This window comes from Salvia hispanica, chromosome 5 (genome assembly GCF_023119035.1).
Source record: "Salvia hispanica cultivar TCC Black 2014 chromosome 5, UniMelb_Shisp_WGS_1.0, whole genome shotgun sequence".
Classification (NCBI taxonomy): domain Eukaryota; kingdom Viridiplantae; phylum Streptophyta; class Magnoliopsida; order Lamiales; family Lamiaceae; genus Salvia; species Salvia hispanica.
The window spans coordinates 22304197-22327750 of NC_062969.1; the positions used below are offsets into that span (position 1 = coordinate 22304197).

The 23554-nt window shown below is 34.6% G+C and overlaps 3 protein-coding genes and 1 long non-coding RNA gene across 4 annotated transcripts; 1 reads left to right on the forward strand and 3 right to left on the reverse strand.

Moving 5' to 3' along the window:
• Window positions 1-3032: 3032 nt before the first annotated feature.
• LOC125187821 (transcription factor MYB86-like) lies at window positions 3033-5037 on the forward strand. Its single transcript, XM_048084465.1, has 3 exons — window positions 3033-3496; window positions 3587-3716; window positions 4022-5037. Exons 1-3 carry the CDS (start codon window positions 3364-3366, stop codon window positions 4776-4778), a joined length of 1020 nt encoding a protein of 339 aa, XP_047940422.1. The 5' UTR covers window positions 3033-3363; the 3' UTR covers window positions 4779-5037.
• Window positions 5038-7078: 2041 nt separating this feature from the next.
• Window positions 7079-12739, reverse strand: LOC125187820 (copper methylamine oxidase-like). Its single transcript, XM_048084464.1, has 12 exons — window positions 12231-12739; window positions 10906-11015; window positions 10492-10797; window positions 10142-10254; window positions 9723-10053; window positions 9413-9628; window positions 9072-9308; window positions 8581-8766; window positions 8293-8433; window positions 7728-7996; window positions 7555-7636; window positions 7079-7471 (listed from the first exon to the last, which is right to left on the reverse strand). Exons 1-12 carry the CDS (start codon window positions 12460-12462, stop codon window positions 7337-7339), a joined length of 2358 nt encoding a protein of 785 aa, XP_047940421.1. The 5' UTR covers window positions 12463-12739; the 3' UTR covers window positions 7079-7336.
• Window positions 12740-20513: 7774 nt separating this feature from the next.
• Window positions 20514-21161, reverse strand: LOC125190505 (60S ribosomal protein L27a-3). Its single transcript, XM_048087826.1, has one exon. It carries the CDS (start codon window positions 21109-21111, stop codon window positions 20671-20673), a length of 441 nt encoding a protein of 146 aa, XP_047943783.1. The 5' UTR covers window positions 21112-21161; the 3' UTR covers window positions 20514-20670.
• Window positions 21162-22159: 998 nt separating this feature from the next.
• LOC125189018 lies at window positions 22160-22756 on the reverse strand. The gene is made up of 2 exons (XR_007170803.1): window positions 22451-22756; window positions 22160-22318 (listed from the first exon to the last, which is right to left on the reverse strand). It is a non-coding gene; the product is annotated as an uncharacterized LOC125189018 (long non-coding RNA).
• Window positions 22757-23554: the final 798 nt, after the last annotated feature.

The following is a 23554-nucleotide window of genomic DNA, read 5'->3' on the forward strand; positions in this document are numbered from 1 at the left end:
CCCCCGCCGTGCATTATGGACTTTGTTTGTGTTTATGTTTTGTCGGATGCTTCGAAGGTCAATTTTTTGTTTGTGTTTATGTTTTTTAGTCTAGTTAGATTGTTTTCTATTAATTGAAAAAAAGGTCTAAGATATTCAGTTTATTTGTTCGCTTATTTTGCACACTTCACATGCACAACAAATTTGTATTAATTCTTAACCATTTTGGGTTGAGCTAATTTTGAGTTTATTAAGCCCAAATATGTATTTGCTTCCTACACTATAGTAGATAAACTGAACACCCTTTTATTTTGTCTGACCAAATATAACTCGTTTTTTTGCTTTCCTCCTAATGGTTAATATTTATTCACATATAGTAGTACAAAATTGAATTTTATTTTTTCTGCTACTAACTTTTTTATCTGGGTGGATTTTCATTTTCCTCAATAGTAGTAACTGCAGATAATTGCAGGGAAAGGAACAGGTGAGGTGGACAAGACAAGACGAAGTGGATAATTGCAGAACTGTAGAGGAATGGACGTCTGTGGGAGTGCAGTTTCCAAAATATAATAGAATTTCAATTTCTGTGTCGTCTGTTCTCCAATCATTATATCCAGACGATATTATTTTTATTTTTATTTCCTTTTTCATTTTTTTTCGAATAATTTGTCCATCATTTGCACACAAAAAATTGTGAATCAGGCTAATAAATTTCTAACTAATACTTCCTCCGTCCCAATTAATTGTCACTCATTTCTATTTCAGTCCGTCCCTTAATAATTATCACACTTTATTTTTATCATAAATGATAAGTAGGTCACATATTCCACTGACTCATTTCACTCACATTTATTATAAACAATATAAATAAGTGGATCGCACATTCAACTAGCTTTCTCAACCAATTTTTCTTTACATTTCTTAAAACACCTGCTCAGTTAAAAAGTGATAATTAATCAGAGACGGAGGGAGTAATTTCTAATAATCAAAAGATTGTTAAGTAAGATCAGTATATTTTACTCTGATAGCACGGAGTAGTTTATCATATTTTTTATTCATTTTTTATTATATTTTTTTAAAATATGTGTCCAGTCAAAATTGTTCTTGTATTGATGAAAGGAGGGAGTATAACAAAAAAAAAGTAAAAAAGTGGATCTAACTAATTAGTAAAATTTTAGTTATGAGAAATTAATTTGGTGCAATTAACTCTATGAAATATCACAAATATGCATCGTGCATTAACTAGATGCGAAATTTGCAATTCACTATTTAATGAAATATAGTAAGGGGAGAAATTGTGAAATAGAAAACCAAAATAACATAAGCATGGTAGTAAACTTATCAAAATAACAAAAACAATCGTTCAATTATTTACCTTTAAACCATATACTATACAGTATCTTATATAATCCTCAAAATACTGAACATTTATTTGAGGAATCATTAGACATTAGTTATTCACTTAATTGCTTAACCCTTATATATTGGTTTCTTGAAATTTACTATATGACCAAAAAAATGCACTAATTATGCATAACATCATTTTCATCATCACCATCGTATATTTAATGACTCATAAACCTCACATATATGTGATTAATATATATATTTATTTTTTCCCAAAAAGTACAACCCCTTTGCCCATCGAATTCGATAATGATATTTCCAATTTCATATCAAGAATATGATATAACTAACTTTTCTATTTTAAATACTAAACACTTGGAACATTTTTTTCTATAATTCTTTCTTTTTATACATGGCTTTTTTATTCAACAAAGAAATATCCACATATATATATATGTTGCAATCCGATTTGATTCGTGGACTCTACGCTTTCCTTTTTTCCAATCATTTTCTTTTTTTTTTCACTCTTCAAAATGTTATTTTTTGCGTTTTTATTGTCGATATGAAAATTAAGCTGTTGATTATCACCAATTTTACATTCGATCATTCATGTTTATCTATGGGGCTTTCTTATTGGCATTTTTTTCAAAAAATAAAACAATAAAACGAGATTTTGAGCTACGATTTTTTTAAATCATTTGCCACAAATTTAAAATCATCATTCAAGCTATATCTAAGAAAAATACTAGTGAATAAACACGAAATTTAAACCTATATAAAAATAGAAATTTTTACGAAACTTGATTTTATTACATTTCCTATTGTATATTTTTATTTAAGAACATGTAATATAATACTATTATATATTCATCTACATTTTTTAAATCACTCTTTTTTTCCAATTTAAAGACAATAATTATATAAAATTATATACTAGAATCAATTATTAATTTACCATGTTAATTAGTCATGCAAAAATATTCAATTTTAGTGGCAAAACCCGAAATAAAACATATTTTTTGCGTTGATTATGTCTTTTTAGCTTATTTAATTTCAACAGCTACTTAACATGGAGTGCATCATTACTAACAGAATACGAACCTCTCGAATTTGTGTTGCCTAAATTCAAGATTAACATAAATGAGAGGCCCAAAATTAATGGAATGCAACCTACGTTTAATCCTATTTATCACAATGAAAATGATTGTGGGAATCGAAAATTACATCTAGCCATGATTAGAAAATTTTACGGTTGATGTATATCTTATTAAATTAACTCAACAAATAGCTAGGTTCCTATCTCATGATTATTGGAAATTAACATAATAAAATTCGTTGTGAATTCATTGCCATGCCTTTTTATAATAATTTTTTCAAAAATTTATGTAAATTATTATGCAAAAGCATCTGATGAATCATATACACATATATTCTTGAATAAACTTTGGAAAACACAATTATACCATTTTTTTCATGTATACTAGATCTAAATAGACTAGTACAAGAAATTATTGCATTTGAAGTTTGAAAATCAATGCATGTGTAGTCAAATGTCACGTTTAAATAGGTAGACATAAATGTATGCAGTTATAATTCTCCCTATCTTTTCTACTCCTATTAATTATTTTATCTAGATAGAGCTATCTTAATTTATAATCCAATCCAATGCAAAAGCATCACCAGAATTTGCTTAGAAACCACTTGATTACTCTCTCTCTCTCCTCTCTCTCTCTCTCTCATATGACTTCAATCTTAAGTATGATTTCTTTTTTCTTCTCTTAAACCCCTTTAAATCATCACAACATATTCTCAATGATATACATGTTTGGTTCTACCATGTTGGGAACATGCCGTAGCTGTCACTATTAAGTCCCGATCTCGATAAAAGCCCGTTCGAGTTTGTGTTTCCTCTCTCCCAAGTCCCGGTCTCGATAAAAGCTCATTTTCCCTCTCAAGCCTCGATAAAAGCTTGTTCGAGTTCATTTTTCCTCTAGAGTCTCGATAAAAAGCTCGTTTATCGTCATCTGAGAGTGGGAAATGGGGCGGAATTCGTGTTGTGTGAAGCAGAAGCTGAGGAAAGGGCTGTGGTGCCCTGAAGAAGATGAGAAACTTTATAATTATATAACAAGATTTGGAGTTGGTTGTTGGAGCTCAGTGCCTAAATTAGCAGGTACATTATTTATTTATTATTATTTTTATTATTTTTTGCATATTTGAAATGGAGATTATAGTGATTGAATTCGTTGATTGATTCATGCAGGATTGCAAAGATGTGGGAAAAGCTGTAGATTGAGATGGATCAACTACTTGAGGCCTGATCTCAAAAGAGGAATGTTTTCACAACAAGAGGAAGATCTCATCATTAATCTCCATGAAGCTCTAGGCAACAGGTCTTTTTTTATTAATTTATTAAATTTTATATATATATGAAAGTATGAATTCATTTTTACCTATCCGATTTTAATTATTTGATCACGATCATCTACATTGAACGCATTATCTTGTTGAATAAATGCAACACTTGCGTTTGAACCCCATAACTTAATTATGTTTCAGTGGCGAATGCAGTAATTTTATAATTTAGTAGAGTATACTTTTATGTTCTAGCAATAAGAGTAGCAATTTTATTTTACGATTTTGTGGCGAATGCAGTAATTTTATAATTTTGTGTACGGGTTTTCGAATTTTGCGGCAGGTGGGCTCAGATTGCAGCGCAATTGCCGGGAAGGACAGACAATGAGATTAAGAATTTTTGGAACTCGAGCCTGAAGAAGAAGCTGCTGAAGCAAGGGGTCGATCCCAACACACACAAACCGATGATGATCAAAGATGAGAGAGAAAGCAGCGGCGATTTGAGTTCTTCATCGCTGCAGAATATTCTTCACCATCAGCAGCAGGTACGGGGGCTCCAAACCTCAGGCTCGGAAACGTACAACCTCAGCAGCCTGCTGTGCAACACCAATGCAGCAGGGAAAATGCGGGAGAATAATTGTTCGAACAAACAAGTCTACGATCCTCTCTTCTTGTCTGAATTCCAAGCCAACGTGGATCCTGATGGATTCCAATCCACCTTTCTCTCTCATTGCCAACAGAATCTTAATAATAATTCTAATAATAATAATAATTCTAATAATAATAATAATAATCCAATTTGTGGATTCAATTCAATGCCAGACCTGACCAATTTCGATCACCACAATTTGGGGAAATTGGTGATGAATGAAGCTAAAGAGAGCTCAATTTTGAACTTTCAAAGCGCAATGACGATGCAGACGAACAACAACGACAACAACAACAGCAGCAGCAACGCGTTTTCGTGGGACGGGAAGCTGGATTCGGTTTTCCAGTTCCAATTCAGTGGGATTCAGATTGAAGAAAGGGGTGATTTGAAGCTTCCGAATCAGATTTCGGATGATGATTTTGGTGCATACGTGTTTGATCATCGTATATAGATTGGAAATGTACATGGAGGAAAATACGTATAAATACAAAAGAAGAAGAAGGAAAGGAAAAAGGTAGAGAGGTGTAGAAGGATTTGATTCGGACATTACATTAGATTCCTACGTTGTTTGTTTGGATTGAGGATTGGTAAAAGTGATGTTTCAACAGTTTAATTATGGGAGGAAAGAAAAATTGGTGAAGTTTTGTTTTAGTGATGTGGTCCAAAATCTATTATTGTTATATATCCAATGGTAGTTTGATTTGCTGGCATACATACAATATAAGTAAAAGTCCCACACAAAATTGGTTATGCTTTTTTGTGATGCATGTTGCTTGTTTATATTATTGTGTGGTACGTACGTTTTGTAGTCTTGTTGTACGTGCCTTAGTCTCGTATTTTATTTCAGTGTCGAAATGTATATGGAAAATGGATATATTTGGAAATGTGAGTTTGGCGGTCCCATGTGGGGCCGAGGGCTTAAGTTAACGGTGCATTGATTCAGTATAGAACTGAATCGATGGTTCTAAATTTGAATTCGTAAATGTCCTTGGCTGACCACCCCGGAATTGGCTTTATCGGTTCTGCCAATCCGATTTTGATTTTGATAATTTGAACTTTGAACCTACGGTTAGTCATGATTTAGGCTCAAAATCGGTAAAATTGAAAAAAATATGTAAAAAACAACTGAAAATCGAATAAATCCAGTGGTAGATCATCGGATTTAACCAGATCCATAACCACCAATTTTGATTTAAAATCTAAATGGAAAATCTTCTTTCCAGGTGATTCTGGTTCCGATTTTTCGGAACCTGAACCACTTATTTGAACTAGCCACATCACTAGCCTGAGCTCTCAACCAAGCAAAAGTGTGTTCACAATTTCTTTATTCAATAATTATCAAATTATCGGGGTATTGTAGTATTAATTACTTGTATAATATCCCTTGTCAGCAATTTAGCAGATTATATAGGAAGAAAATTATTTATTTAAATTTCAAAACACAAAATTTAGAAAATTTAACACATATGAGCCATTTTGTATGCATTATGCGTGCACAAAATAAACATGCCTGAAGTTGTCACTTTATTTATCAATTTTTGAAAGAAGAATAATAATAAAAAAAAGCTTATGAAAGCATCTGATGTATAGTAGTGTTTAGTTGATGGCGATAATTAGTCTTAATGACGGCATTAATTTCAAAATCAATTTTCACACACTGATTAAGACAGAATGAAATGAGAGATTTTGTGTATACTTTAATTTTGTTCTGACTTTTGAGGTAAAAATTATTTCTAACTGGAACTTGTTAATGGTGGCTAATAAATATGATATGCATGTCCGACACTCGAAGCATTAATATTTTGTAAGTGCATAATACTCCTACAAGATATTTTACATATAAAATCCCAGAGAAAAACTGATCGACTTAATTAACATTAAATTTGGATTCAATCAAAGGACGTGGTTTACAAAACGGAAACATATTTTCATGTTATACAAAAGGTGCAAGTATTAATTTCATTAATGTGTGTGCCCATTATCATTTATTTCCTTTTAATTAATTATGTAATTAGTGGTTGGTTGATGATGATTGTATTAACTTGACTATATGCAATTAATGGAGTAATTTTTAGAATTATAAATACGATGACAACGACAAATCACAATTCAGTTGACAAAACGTTTTTACAAAACACTCTAGCCGAAACAAAAAAACACTCTAGCCGAAACAAAGACCGGCAACATAATATCATAAAACAATCAGTTGAAAATTAAAACATCAACAAAAACAACGAAATCAACATAGAACAAAAGCAAAGGCTCTACGTATACGTGTTGAAAGCCCGAAGTAATAAAATGTCTTTTCTCTGTACTCATTGAAATGGCCGACTTTTTTTTCTCTATTTTAATACACGCAACAATTTCAACTAAACTCCCGTTCCCGTGTCATTCAAAATGGACATCTAGACCGAGACAGAGGGGTAGAAATCAAGCCGATGGCGTGGGGTTGAAACTAATTGACCATTCATAGTTGCACACGTAAGGAAATAGACTGAGCCTTCTTTGTCGAATGTAAGAAAAAAACACAGTCATTTTTTGTCTCAATTTAGGTAATAACCTTTTGGTCCTCACATGAAGAATATCCAGAATCAGAAACTGGAGTGATGGAAAGAGCCTTTCCAACTAATTTCTCTATCATTTGAAAGATACACCACTTAGGACCAGTGGTCTCACTCTCACTCACCTAAGAGAGAGAGACTGCCCACCACTTCTCATTTTCATTTTTTTTTCATCTAAATAAAAAAAAAGTAAAAATAACAGATCATTATTCAAATTTCAAGAGAGGTAGCAACAAAGTCTGGAAATACATATTCATGTTCGGCGAGCGACAAGCACGAACTCAGAAAGAGTTCGACAACGAGTACGATAAAACAATACCGTCTGGAAAAAGAACTAGCAAACCGGGAGTAGAGCAAAGTGACGAGTCTCTAATAAACTGGGATGCAGTTATGTACAGGCACGTCGAATTCATCCATCATGGTTATCGAATAACGCATTTCATTCCCTTCAGATCTTTGAAATGAGAATAGGTGAACTTGCCTTAGCAACGCCGTTTTCTTTGACATCGTTCTCTTTTGGATCCATTTCCCAGGCACTGGGTGGCACATCCACTGCAGGAGAACAATTGAAGAATCCGTGCGGCTACAAAAAATAGCGAAGCAATAGAAGTGTTATGAATGTGATAAGAAAATATACGAGAGTGAGTTAACATTCATAAAACGTACCTGAAGCACGAAACCAATGTGCTCCACGGGCATAACAGGCCAGTCTTCCAGTCGAGGAACATGCGTGATGCCAAAGATGTACCTATATAGGCCGAAAAATGCATTCAGAGATGAAATATTTCACTGCAAATACTAGAAACAATTATGTTTTCTCTAAGATGCAAGAAACAGACCAGAGAACGATATCATTTTCCTCCAAAGGCCGATTCTGCTTCACCCATGAAGCCAATCCTTCACCAGCACGTGGATTTTGGTTGGGAAACTCCCCTCCGGGGAAATCCTCTCCACGTGCATATTGTGTTACCCACAGATTATGCTTCAAAAATGCAGCTCTTCTCAGAAATTTAGCCTCGGGACCAGCTAGTGGAAGACAATTTGAACCAGGCACCAGTTTGTAGCCTGTCAGTTTTCCAGTCCTATTCACAGTTCTTGTGTTCCTTATCTGAATGGAACAATAAACCCGATAACATTATCAGACAGAACATAAAATGATGTCATGTAATAGTCACAAGACACTATGGAGTCTATCCAGATTTAAAAAAAGAGAAGTCAGAGCAAACGACTCTTCCAGTCCTTTCTAGCAAAACCAAAAAAAAAAAAACTTCTATCTTAGTAGTATAACCAGATAGAGAAAGAAATCTCCCGCATCAAAAAAGGGTTAGCACAGAAACTACTTTTGGTGGGTAAAGTTGGATCTGTTTCGGGTGTTCAAAACATAATTCGTGTCAGGATGCTTACAATCCAGTGGCGGCCAGATAACGGATCACAATCACGCATTGCCTCTAACTCGGATCTAAGGACAGTTTCCTCAGCATAGAATGCATTGTTGTGAACATTGTCCTTTCCAGGTTCTTCAACTCTGACATTCACTTCAACAACCTGAAGAGAATAGGAATAGGAATAGGAATAGGAATAGTAACAGAACAAAACGAGTCAAACCTTGTTTATCAATCTTGGAATGAAGCGCATCAATCATCAACGTTTCCATCAATATAGCAAATAAATAACTGATTCTGGGCCAGATACCTGATTGTGTGCTTCTCCAGGTTTACAGTCGACAGCCATATCCATACGAGAAACAAAGAAATGTTGGTGAACAGGAGCATATAATCCAGGTGCAATGGTTGTACCATATTTTCTAAATTCACCAGGTTGTAGAGCCCCTAAACTGAGAATCCCAGTAAGTTTAACTTCAGCTTCAATCTTCCCATCCTGGAATCAAGAACACACGGCTATAATGCTATAATACATTATTTGTCCAGACGGCTTTCGTTTTAACATATACTACACTTTTTAATCATATTTGACCGAGAAAATTCTGCTTAACATTCTGCTTCCTATTTGTTAATTCAATCCTGTTGTATATCACTGACTAAACTAATACTAGGTTCCAGAGGAAAACAAGAAATGAAACGTCTTGTTATTAGAGAATGCTCCTATGTCCATCTTCTATCATCCTATACGAAAATATATTACTGCTATATAGGCGAGCACTATTGGGAATGCATTCTACTTGCCTGGTAAAAGTGCCAATAAAATCCATACTCATAGTTAGCCACAGTGCAGAAAAAAGAAACAGTAAGACGCCTTGATCTTCGGACTTCAGCCATGCCAGTTCTCCAATCTTGATGCTTCCATAGGACTCCATGATCCTCTTCATGCAAGCATACACAGTTTTCAATTGTCTCAACTCCTCCGGTAAAGTTTGTAAAATGAGCATCAAAGTACTTTATATATCCTAAGCAATCACATCCCTGAATAGGAAACGACTTAGACAAGAATTACACACTGAGATGAAGATTGCAGTGAACTAAGCAAAAATGATAATCAAATAAAAATAAGAATTTGAATTTGAAACCTTCTTCAGAGAATGGGCATTCTTGCCCAGACCATCTTCCCCTGCATCAAATGCGTTTTTCCTGTAATGAGGGTCATTAGGATCACCATACGGCACAACCATCTCCACGAAACTCAACCTATGCGCTATAGGTCTCCTTCCCCGGCTACCATCAACATAGGCAACAGAATGAATGACCAGACCCTCCCTTGGAGTGAAACCAATGCGAAAGTTCCACTGTTAACCAAAATTTCAACAGTGATTTTGACTAAACTCGGGCTGATTATGTGCATGTGTGAGTGTGTTTAGTTAGTAATAAAGAGAGAAAAACCTTCTGCCATTCTACGTAATTCCCATTGATGCGAAAACTTGGACCTTCAGGCTGAACAATTTGAAGAGATTTCACATCACTTCTATCTACTCCTCCCCTTGTTTCACCAGGAGTATAATTTCTCAGAGGATCAGCCGGTGGCAAAGGAACAAGCTTGCGATCTTCAAACTCGATTACCACCATATTTTGCATATCAACAAGAACGTGAATTCCTTCTACAGGACGCGCATAACCATTTTCCAGTGGGCAGTCACTCTCTGTCCGGCAAAACACAAGTGGTTTTGCAAGTCTACGACTAGGAGCATCAGCCTCGCTGTGGTATCCAACACACCTGCAGTAGGAATTTCACCAATCAGATCACTAAGTGAGTATACTAACAAGGTCGTTTCCAGAGCATGTCATCATCTGCAAATACTAACCATGGATCAACCATGACAAGGTCCATGTCATGAATGCCCCTCTTCTTCATTGCCTCCACAAAAGGAGGGTAATCTTTCACAATAGCTTCACATTCTGCATATTCTGTAGCATCCTGCAGTTGGAATACATAAGAAATTACCTAATTAAGTGGACAAGCATTGTATAACAAAGAAGACAAAAGCCAAAAATGAGTCCCACAAAGCACATGCAACAATTAATTAATCAATGAACTAACATTTATCTTTTTTTCACAAAAACACATGCTACATGACATATTTGCTATAAAGAATGCTCTGAATCCAAATTATGAGTATAGTGTGTTAAGTATTCCTGCAATTTAGTAAGATACCATTGGAGGCTGAACATCTGGAACAATTTCAGAGGATACAACTTTTCCTCGATGATGTCCACCTCGAGTAGTTGCATGTACTTCTGTCAACTCAACTATCCACAAACTAGTCTCATTGGACTTCTTATTGTAGACAACTAATCTGGCTCTCCTCGGTGGGAGCTTACTAGGTATTGCAGGCCCTCCTTTGGTTCTAGCCAACAATGATGGTTGGAATGGAGGAAAGAAATAAGCATCTGCAAGTGCAACAACATGCTTTTCTGGCTCCAACAAAACAACTTCAACAAACCTCATGCTATCTCTGACCTAAATAAACAAGGGACAAGTCAGAGGATGACCAAATTACAATAGCAGTAATTAAGTAACATGACATTAGTTGCATGGACATCATATCAATGAAAAGTAATTTCAGACCTCAGGGGTGGCCCCAGCTGCTCTGACAGTTGCCACAGCCACAGAGATTTCAGTAGCAGATAAGGGATCTAAAGGATGTTTTGTTTGAGCCCTTGTCATGACTTGGACCCCTGAAAAAACAAAGCATTGATAAGTAACCAAGTCCTTCAAGCAGGTTCTATTCATACCAAAAAGTTCAAAAGGGATTTAACATCATAAAAAATCCACAAAATTGAAAGATTAGCTCTGAGATGTTCATAGAGATAACATACAATTCTACACATCCGTGTATACAAGAAAATAATGGAAGCAAAGCATTATAGCACGTGTAACTACACACTAAGACCTTCAAGTATTTCCAACTACATAAGTGATACAAGAATGCGATTTAAAAAAGGGGTTATTAGCCTAAGCCCCGTGAGAAAAAGTAAAGACTAAAGGAAAAGAATCACAGTAATTGAATTGAAATAAAAATATATTCTTTTCACATCAAGTAATTCAGAATGACTTGTAAGATTTCTAAAAGCACACCTTTTGAAGTCATCAAACCAATTACACACTCCCTTCATTGTCAATTGATAAAGATAGCAATATGAGATGGACACATAATGATGAGTTTCATATCAAGCTTGTCTTCTAATGATGATTATCGTAAACTAGGCCTCCATCCTTTACTTCATAAAGCACTCACCAACACTTTCATACACCGGAATATCAAACATAGAGCAGTAATAGACCTTAAAATAATCCACCAAGATGACAAGAGTCTCAAAAGCACAAACAAGAATAATCCAATGAAAAATGTGGAGTAAAGTTAATGTTTACGCAAATAAACAACCAAAGAACACCCAATGTTTTGTGGTCCTCACTCTTCCATCAACTCCAAATCACATAGTAAAATTAAACTTTCAATGAATGTAAGACTTTCTGATCACTAACTTTTTGCACAATCAAGTTCTGTTCTCTTTTTTTGTGTTGTTTCTCCAAAGTCACTGACTGTATGGAGAAAAAACAGATTGAAATGCAGATAATCAACATCAAAGGAGAATCTCTCTGATATCTATTTTCCAAACCTTGATGCCTTCCACAAAAAAAAACATTAAAATCGATAATTACGCAGTAAAATTCAATAGCATGCCAGACACAGATAGATACAGAGTCATTCGATATTCCTATCAACCACCAAATATAAAAATCACATAATTTCAACATAGAGAAGAAGCGAGATCTCGATCAATGCACACCACATGCACACAAACCAAAACAACGCAGCACACATCAACGCCAAAACGGAATCACACAGGAAAGGGCAAAAAAACAAATTCACGATCGCATTTGATTAAGACCTTTCGCTGCGGCATTGGAAGAAGGCTCCGTTCTAATCAAAGCCGCCGCGGCCGCCGCCGGCTTCTTCTTCTGATCCTCAGCGGCGGGAGGCACAGTCCAATCCGTGGCGGAGACCGACTCGCGGCGGACTAGGGCGGGCGAATCGCCGGCGCCGGCAGCTGGAGGAGCGCCGCTGCCGCAGCAGCTCGTCGGAGGAGGAGTAAGCGTCGCCTTTTTCGGAGCTGTGGCCATTGCAACTGGTTCGCAATCTCACCGAATCCACCGCAATGAGCGTCGCAATTCAGTGACATACAGCAAGCAATCGAGCTCCTTCACTCCACCAACCAACACCGCCACCACAATTTATTCAGATACGGATTGATTCGAGTGCTGTAACGGAAAACGGAGTGAAGTGAATGTGAAAGCTAGGGATTGATTCTGTGATCGACGATTTGTGTGTATCTAATTGTATGTATAGGCTGTTTTTTCCTATTAATGCAGAGAGAGAGAGAGATCCCTACAGAGATACACGTGAAGGGGCTTTAAAAAGGTTAAATTTCAGAGCAAAATATTTATTTGCATTTAATTTTTAACCATTTTATCCTTTAAATTTTCCTGTTTTGTTTTATGATAGATAAGTAATGGTGATAGGCGCATTTGCTTTTAGATACCCCAACTAACCATATTTTGCTTGATAAGGCCATGATTATTGGATATTTAACTTCTATTCCGATTTTCTTTGTGAATAATGTACCTATTACTGAAAAGAATTTCTATAAATGGTTAAAACTTAAAAGATACCCCAACTAACCATACTACTATATCTATTCAGGGATGTATCGATCTCTAATTGTCACTCACTAACTGAATCTAAATTGACATATCGATTCTACCTGTACGTGATGTGCTTATTTTGAACTAGAATTGGGAATGTGAATTTATTTGCTAGATCGATTATGATTCGACAACCTTTATATCAGTAGGCTTAATTAAAGATATTGATCGAATGTATTTTAATTATATACTAATATTTAAAATATGGAATCTTTGGATTTAATATGAAAATTTATTTTATGATTTAGTAAATGAAACGAGTCTGTATATACCAGTGTTTTGGATATATAAATATGGTAAGTATGTAGGTTAGTCATTTTTATTTACATTATGATAATGAAATATTTATTATTCGGAATTTTTGGATTGCAATATGACAAATTTAGTTAATGGTTTCGTAAATGGAACGAGTCTATACGTATTAAATTTTGTCGCATAAATTATGGCTAAATGAATGAGGTAAGGAAGAGTTTATACACAATGAATGAATTTCCTTTTGTCACATTTGACAGTGATAGATGAATGTACGAAAATACTTTTGTATACAAATTTGACCCTTGTTGCTGGCATAATTATAACTAATGAAAATGATATAATGGCCTACAAAAGATTCATTTTTGTACACCTAGCTACCACTAACACAAAAAAAATATACTATACACAAATTGACATACATAATTATGTATGTAGTGAACTTATAAATTACTAAGTATAGTGAACCTATTAATAATTTTTTTAGTGACAATTATGGGTTGTATATGTAAAGATGAAGCAACGGTTGTTTTTGCAACTAATTTTTAAAGTTGCAGAGATCAAAATTTAATATTTTCTGACTTTATTAACTAGGTCAAATTGTTTACGATAGGATAGATAAAGGCATGAGACATGGCTTAGCAGCTGATCACGAATTAATAATTTGATTTATCAAATATATTAAACCCCACATCACTAATATTAAATCTTCATTATTTTGAGCTAGGCTGTCTCCTCGTCACCAAGCCATCGGTGACGAAAGTGTGATACAAAAACATTATTCTTATACCAGATTTAAATTATTATAAAAATATAAAAATCAGCCCAGATTTTGGTGTTACATGCATTAATTATGTATCAAGTTGCAAGTACCAAAGTGGGGAGATCAGTGTTGTGTACTTGAATTATTTAATCCAACAAAGCAAAGGCCAAGAAGATTCCAGCCCCACATATTTAAGATTCCACTACAATAATTGAGGCTGCCTTTCCCAGCCACTATTTAACAATATTATCAAAATAGTTTTATCTATACCTTGCTTTCGTGGCCATGACTAATGTTTGTCAAGTTATTATCAAAATCAAATCTTGATTTCAACTACTATGACTTTGATCGGTGAATATAAAATTATGCCTAACACTAGCTAGATATTGTTGATAAAACTATGATTTTAATCTATCTTTTGTAAGAAAACATTTTATGATTTATACTTTGTATCAATGATATCTATAATACATTCGTGCTAGTAACAGAGATAAATTAATCTTGTCATCGGTGAAAAACCAGTGCACATAGTGCATTTATGCCAACCGTGTGAACGATGCAACCGTGTCTATGTGTAAGTTGTACAATATGTCGACTCAGAGGCGGACCTTCATGTTAGGGTTGGGGGCCAATGGAACCCCCACCAATTTACAGATTATATTATATGGGAAATATTGAATTGTAGTAGTAGTTCAAGTGGTTATGTACTTGGGTTAAAAATTTTGAGTTATTGTTGGCCTGAGTGCAAATCCTACAAGTGCAATATTTTGTTATTTCCATTTTTTTCTTGATTAAATTTTTTATTTACTCATTTTTCTTGTGTTATGTGGTTTAGAACCCCCAGTGTAAAAAACTTGCGTCCGCCGCTTCGTCGACTATTTTAACTGTATTATATCACTTATTCGTGATATATCAACATTTGTGAGGTTCTTGTGCTTATTTTTTTACTTTATCAAAAGGTTCAATGAATTAAAGATGTATTCATTGTAATGAATGTAGCTACAAACATGGAGTACAAATTATTATTGTGAGTGAATATACATAATCATTTAAGGGACACCTTTTTAATTGTTTTAAAAACTAATATGATCAACCCAATTAATATGATACATATAGATTAAAGAGATCAATTATTCAAAGTCGTATAGTTATCATTATATACCTTCTCAAGAATAAAATAGGAGTTATAGGCAATTCTCTAGCTAACAAAATATATGCCTAATCGAACATCATCTTTAAACCTTTACCTAATCTATCCATCTTAGAAATTCGAGAACAGTACAACTTTGTGACAATCGTAAGTCAAATTATTTTCATCGTTAAATCACACTATTTTTAAAAATTAAGAATTAATGAAATGAGAACATAAAGTACTTTTCTATTTTAAAAAACACATTAAATAGGAAATATGAACTATGAGTAAAATGTTTTCCCTCCATCCAATAAATTGAAGATTAATTTGAGTCTATCATGAAGATAAATGATGACCTAATATTACTGATCCTTTTTATAAAAAAAAAAAGTGAATTACCAACAAACACTAACCATTCTATAACATGCACGATCAATAAGTGAATAGTCTTATGCATTCAACTTATAAAACTCAAAGCTATGGTAAGTCAACATATATAAAAGGGACCATAAATGTCACTTTTTCTAATGTGAAATGACATCATAAGGGAAATGTACACTAACATCCCATTATCACTTGATTCTATTGCATGTAATTATTGTGCTTTTCTTGTCACTATCTATTGTGTAATGTTTTTCAATCCTTTCTATCCTATGTATGAGGGGTCACTTTTTTATATGTGTGGACTATATTGATATCCACTTAGAGTTTAATGGTTGTTTTACACTCACTCCACCAACCATCTTCTTTTTTTAAACTAAGAAACAAATGTGCTCAATTGAGGTAGTTGAATGGTAATATATGACATATTTCGAGTTTTTATATTTGAATTATTTGATCCACTTAGTTGTGCATATTACATAATAATTTTATATACTCTGTTTTATTGCATTTGTGCCTTGAAGACAAAATGTGCAAATCACCAATTATGGTGAGCCAAAGTTCAAATAAAGAGCCAAGCAAAATCGGATGTACATTTTTAAAAATTAAATGCCTTCTGCAAATAAGAGTGTGAAATATTATTGTGATGGATCGTTGTTTATGATAGTCAAATATATCAACTCCTTTAGACTTTCTTCTTCCAGATAAACAAATAATGGATCTTAGATATCAGATCTTTTATTGCATAGTCATATGATATTCTTTTTTTCGATATACATCTTATATGGTAAAATAGTTTATCATTACATAAAATACAATAATTACTTACATGCACATCGGTCTAATTAAAAATATAAATGAGCTAAAAATAGGATTGAAATTTGCAGAGCTTCTTAACATCTTTCTACACTATGAATCAAGGAGCTTCTTAGAATATCTCATATTCTTAAACCTAAAATGTAGCATTAGGCCATTAGCTCTAATGGTACTCTAAAACATATTCCATTTTGGTTTTTTAAGTCAAATATACCCATTTTTGGTTTATAATAAACAAACTCAAACCATTTTTTTTTAAAATTTTATTATGGGTAATGAAAAGATACTACTGATAGAGAATATTCTTTTAAGTTTTAAGCTTAGTGTAAATGGTTGGAGTAAAATCACTATTTGATACTCCCTCGTCCATGAAAAATAGTCTCGTTTTGTCATTACTAAAATTTTCTTTTATATTCTACCCACTTTTTCTCCTTTTCTCTCTTACTTTTTCTCATTTATCTCCTACTTAATCTACTTTTTCTCTCATCTATCTTACTTTATCAATTTTATATTAATTGTGTGTTACTATTTTTTTTGGACGGAGAGAATATGATATTTACAGAAAATGAGTGCGAAATTGTTGAAGATAATTATAGTATAAAAGTGGTGATTTTCGGAAAGGAGACACCAAATAGCCATCAATTATTTATTGAAAATAGAATAATAAAAGTGGATCCATTATTGGGAAGTTTCCATTTGAGGAGAGGCAACTATAACTTTAATGATGGGTATAGAGCCCACATGCTCAAGCAAATTGAGTTGGATATCAGTGGCCCAACACCATTTGATATATGAGAGAGAGATGAGAGTGCTGGATATAAAACATGACATCACATTTTATGTATTTATTTTTAAAATATGTCGAGAAATATTATTTTACATTTATGAACAAATGTGAGGTTATATTGTAGCTGGTGGCTAGGTTGGCTCAAAATCGGATTGGTAGGTCATAGTCATAAATGGGCTGAATCGGAACTGGCTTCGCTGTTCAAATGGTGCAGTTCCGATGCCATTATTTTCCAAACCATCAAATAACGATTTTGAGTCGAAATCAAGAAGAAGAAAAAATTAAAAACCAATGACAACCATAACCAACAAAAAACCAGCAGTTTCATTTAGCCCATACTATCATTGATTTCATGTTTAATCCTTTAATTTGATACTACTACTTTAAAGAGTACACTATAATTGATATCATTAATTGTATACAAAAAATCAAATCTCGAATTATCCATTTTACTTTTATATTTGAATAAACAAGAGAATAAAAGTACACGGTAAAAATTGATTTTAATGCATTTTCCCTCACTTTTGTTTAGGGGTGTCGAAACGAGTAGCGGGTATCGGGTAATTTCCAACCCGATCCGCTACCCGACCGAAACGGAAAACGAGACGGGATCGGTATTCATATTTTGTGTTTTGCGGACCCGATACGATACCCGAGCGGGAAACCTATTTGTCCCGAAAATTACCCGATTGTTTATTTTTATCTTTTTTCCTCTACTAATTAAGATTAAGTTTTTTTAACTTTTGTTAATCTTATTTTCTCATGTCTGTCTTGATTCTCCTTCCACAGCCACCACCCGCATCTGCCGTCGGCTATGTCTCCACCCGCATCCGCTGTCGGCTACGTCTCCACCCGCCAGCCTATTTCTTTTACCGTTAGTTGTTGTTTAGTTCACATATTACATAGTACTCCCTCCGTCCCATAAAAGATGTCACACTTTTCTTTTTAGTTTATCCCACAAAAGATGTTACATTTCTCTTTTTGGAAAAAGTTCTCTTTCACATGAATATAAAAATTATATTTTTTCTCTCCATTTAACACACAAAATAAAACCTCCTAAAATCCCGTGTCGTCCTACAAGTGTGACATCTTTTGTGGGACGGAGGGAATACTCCATATCTTTAATTGATTCTTGAATATTTTTTTTTATTTCTTTATTGATTTCAAAATTGTTGGGAAGGAATTCTGATTTGTAAAGTAAAAGTTACATATATATTCTCGATTCTTAAAGTGTGAATATGTGATTCTTGATTCTTAATTCTAAATTCCACATTTTTACACCCGCCGGCTGCCACCTTCTTATAACAAAAATAAGATTAAAAAAACCAAGGTAGGGTTTACAACAAAAATAAGATTAAAAAAACCATGGTCAGGTCGGGTACCAGCAACGTCGGGTGCAGGATACCCAAGTCAGGTATCAGGTTATACCCAACACAGTGCGGAACGGGTATCGGGATTGCCATCATGGCTGAAACCGGATACCCGCAGGTACCCGACTCGTCGGGTGCGGATACCCGCGGGTACCCATTTCAACATCCCTACTTTTGTTTAATCCTTTTAATTTTATTTAAAATTAAAAATTAATTTGTATGCCAAATTCGTGAAAAAGAAAAAGCAAAGATCGCACATTATAGTACTAACATATCTAAATGAGAATATAAATAATTGAAAACATATCCCTTAAATTTTCATGGCTACTATTTTCAATTCAACACAAATCTTCTTACTATATAGTACGATGAAAAACAGCCAATTACAGCAAAGTACTTAACATCCAAGTTCAAATTAATAGTTCCACTCAATGCAAATCTGCTAAGGGCACAAATATAAGAGGGCATTTACTTATCACTTGAACAAATGAATTGAGCAATCCTATGATTAAAGATAAAATACAAGTAACAATCTATTTTATCAAGAGGGATTTTGCAAGAAGGCATGGTAGGAGAGGCAGTGATGGAGGAAGAGAGGGAAACCGAGTCAACATTCTATGGAGGAGGTTGAAGTAGGAGTGGCGGCTGCGTAGGATGGGGGAGCGGCAGAGAAGGAAGGTTCGATCCTGAGAATTTATGTACAAGGTTGAGATGCAGTTACAACTGAGAATCAGGTTGATTAAGATAGGATAATTGTGTTAGCAGCCAAAGTTAATCCACATTATTAAACTGAATTTAACAACAGAACATTGTGAATCAAACTACAAATCAAAACTCTAATGATACAAACTCTGATCAAACAAATGCATACATATGTCAACCACCATTTCCAAGCAAATCATTGAACACCCCCCCCCCCCTCTGAAGACCCTCTCCACGCCGCCGGCAGTCTCGTCGCACACTCGCCACCTTGTTGTCCACAAAGAAGCGGGACGACTGTTGCGCTTCCTCAAGTTTGACGGATCCTCCCTCAATTCCATATGGATGCTCTTAAAATTATTAATATTCTATCTCAAGAAATTGTTTTTCTCTCTAATAAGATGAGATTCATTTTTTACTAAGTTGAATCACTTTTATTTCAATATCTCTTTTACTTTAAAAATTGTGTCATTTCAAAAATTTACCTCTCCATTTTAAAAGCATTATTGATACAAATAAAAAATAAAATACTCCGTAGATAACATAAAAAAAGAGTAGATCTTGATTGTTGATAATAATGTAAAAAAAAGAAAGAATTGCTAAGTGATTAGTGAATAATCCTTGTTGCGCCGAGCGAATTCTGATCCCTCAAAATAGCCAAAATGGTTTCAGATCCAACAATGAGTCCTAGTGAGCATTATACATGATCATTGCTTTCATTTACCAAGATGCATATTATTTCTATGGTTGATTCTTCAAAAACAAAATATGAGAATGAAGAATTAAGACATCATTATGATTCCTAACATGTTCCTCATTTCTGCCTTCCGATATTAATCTCATGCAACAATTGAAAATATATTTGCCCCTTCATATATTACTCTACTAACCATATCATTCTATTCAAGACAGGCTCTTACATAGTATGATGAAAATCGGCAAATAACAGAAAATATTAAACATCAAAGTTGCAATAATATTTCCACCCAATTTAAATCTGCTAAAAAAACAAATACTCCGTATAAGGGAGCAGAAATGGAGAGTTTATCAGCCAAAGTTTCAAACACAGAATTTGTATGAATCAAACAACAGAACCCCTTGTCAATCAAAATTATAGAGATTAAAACTCTGATCAAAACATATTCACTAACACATCAAACAAATTAAGAGAATGAGCATCAAGCATAGCTTACTACCAGCCAACATAATCAAATTGAGCAAACAAAAATCAAATTAACATGCCTAATCAAAACATTCAAAGAAGGAACATAAAACAAAAATAAAATTGCATTACTCTGAAATATCCCAAAACACAAAATTCATTTCAATTAAAGCGTCTAATAGAGCATAGAGTAGCAATATCACCAGTATCCACGATTTCATAAAATTTTAAAAGCAAAATTAAATTGGGGGAAAAAACCCTAAATCAAGCGGTGAGCACAACAGCGCCTCCAGCTTCCTTGATCTTCTTCTCGGCGTTCTTCGACACGAGCTTGGCCTTCAACACGACCGGCTTCCCCTCCGGCAGCAGTCCCTTCCCCAGCACCTTGAAGTAGCCGAACTGCGTGACGTCGATGAGCGGCGCGTTGTCCTTGGACGCCTTGTCCTTCACCTCCTGCGGCACCAGCGACCAGAGGCGATCGATGTTGACGGTGGGGCAGTGGAACTTGTTGCGGAGGCGGTGGAAGTACCTCATACCGACCTTGCCGAAGTAACCGGGATGGTACTTGTCGAAGAGAATGCGGTGGTGGTGCATTCCTCCGGCGTTACCCCGACCTCCGGGATGCTTGCGGTGCTTGCCGATACGGCCGTGGCCGGCGCTGACGTGGCCGCGCTTCTTGCGGTTCTTCTTGAATCTGGTGGTCATTTTCTCTGGGTGGAAGAGGGCGGCGGCGCTGGGTGGAGGCGAAATGGGGGTTAGGTTTTGGGGATTTATAGGGAAATTGATTTTGGGTGGGTGCGTGTTAGGGTTTCAGAGAAGGTTTTTTTACAATAATGCCCTTTCTTCTGTGGAATTCCAAATTATATTTTGTATAAAATCAATTTGTAGAGCTAATTTTTCTCCTCTTTGAAGACTAAATGAAATATAGACTATAATTCAATTATTTTTAATTAAAAATCTTTTTAAAACTTAAGAAGATTTTTTTTTCTCGAAGCAAAAATTTTAGATTTGTGATAGGCAGACTATAAGCCCAAAAGTCATAATTACAAAATACTAGTACTCCTAGTATATGAATTCAATGATACTTATATTGAAAAATTATTGATAACAAAAATACATCTCGGTAACATGGTAGAGAAATTAAAAGAGAAAACAGAGAAAAAAGATTAAAAACAGAGTAATGAATTTAAAAAATAATTATATCTGCTTTTTTGGTAATAGAGAATATTTATTTGTAAATAAGTTGGGATAATCATTCACAGTGGAACGAAACTCATAAAATCAAATTACAAAACGAGGTAAGTGAATAAATATAGTTATGAATGAGTTTTATAGGTTTGTGTAACACCTCTTAAAGTGGTGACACCACATATCCAACAATATTATAAATGCTACACAACAATCTATAGTCTATATAGCATGTTGAATATTGCTAGCCGAAAAAAAATTGTTATATACAATGTTGTATATTGTTGGCCGAGATTTTTACACTTGAGCATTTTTTTATTGCCATATGACAGCTTATTATTTGTCCACGTGTCATCGACGTGTAGTGTACAAATAATTGACTATGAATGATGGTATGGAGTTATTTTAGGAGGTGTTGTCATTTTAATGCACCTCTGAGGTTATATGATGCATCCATACAAATCAACTCATCCCAAATCTGCATAGATTTGATGTAAAATGGAGTTTTTTTTTTCACTTTAAAGGTAGAAGTAGAACTAGTATGCCTTAAAAAACATATTGCGCATACACAAATAAAGATCATAGTAAAACTTGTACATCCATTACAAACTTAAGGCACAAAACTAATAAGGCCTTCTTCCACCTATAGGTATCACATTAGACCCCGAACGGTTGCCAAAGCCGCCGCCTCCTCGGCCTCGGGATCGGAAGTTGCGCCCCGATCCTGCAGAAACATCGTGGTTAGAACAACAATAGATCGACCGACATTTTTCAGATCAACAACCATCCACAAACTCCTACATATGTTAAACATTTCAGCACTAATGAAAGATAGTAGCACGGTCAACACGATTACCTCCCGTATCATTTCCAGCAGTTCGTGACAAAGCAGCAAGTTGAGGCGGCACGGCCTGCCCAGCTTGTTGCAGAATCTTGATGAGTTCTCTAGCATGCTTCACATTTGCATGAGTGAAAAATGAGAAAGCAGTTCCCGTGGCTCCTGCACGGCCAGTTCGGCCAATCCTATGGACATAATCCTCCAAATTCGAAGGGAAATCGTAGTTGACTACGACTTTAATGTCCTTCACATCTAGAGAAACATACAGAAAGAGTTGGGATCAGATAAGAATTCAAAAGCAACACAAAAAGAATATGGCCCCTTATCCCTTTAAATTATTTTGTATACCAAATTCGTGAAAAAGAAAAAGCAAAGATCGCACATAATAGTACTAACATAACTAAATGAGAATATAAATAATTGAAAACATGTCCCTTAAATTTTCATGGCTACTATTTTCAATTCAACACTAATCTTCTTACTATGTACGATGAAAAACAGCCAATTACAGCAAAGTACTTAACATCCAAGTTCAAATTAATAGTTCCACTCAATGCAAATCTGCTAAGTGCACAAATATAAGAGGGCATTTACTTATCACTTGAACAAATGAATTGAGCAATCCTATGATTGAAGATAAAATACAAGTAACAATCTATTTTATCAAGAGGGATTTTGCAAGAAGGCATGGGTAGGAGAGGCAGTGATGGAGGAAGAGAGGGAAACCGAGTCGACATTCTATGGAGGAGGTTGAAGTAGGAGTGGCGGCTGTGTAGGATGGGGGAGCGACAGAGGAGGGTTCGATCCCGAGAATTTATGTACAAGGTTGAGATGCAGTTACAACTGAGAATAAGGTTGATTAAGATAGGATAATTGTGTTAGCAGCCAAAGTTAATCCACATTATTAAACTGAATTAAACAACAGAACATTGTGAATCAAACTACAAACCAAAACTCTAATGATACAAACTCTGATCAAACAAATGCATTCATAAATCAACCACCATTTTCAAGCAAATCAAATAATGCAAGAAGAACAAGGTCATAAAAAGAGCATAAAAAACAATAGAAATAAACAAAAAATCATATAAGAAATCAGAGTATTATGAAAAGCCTGCATAA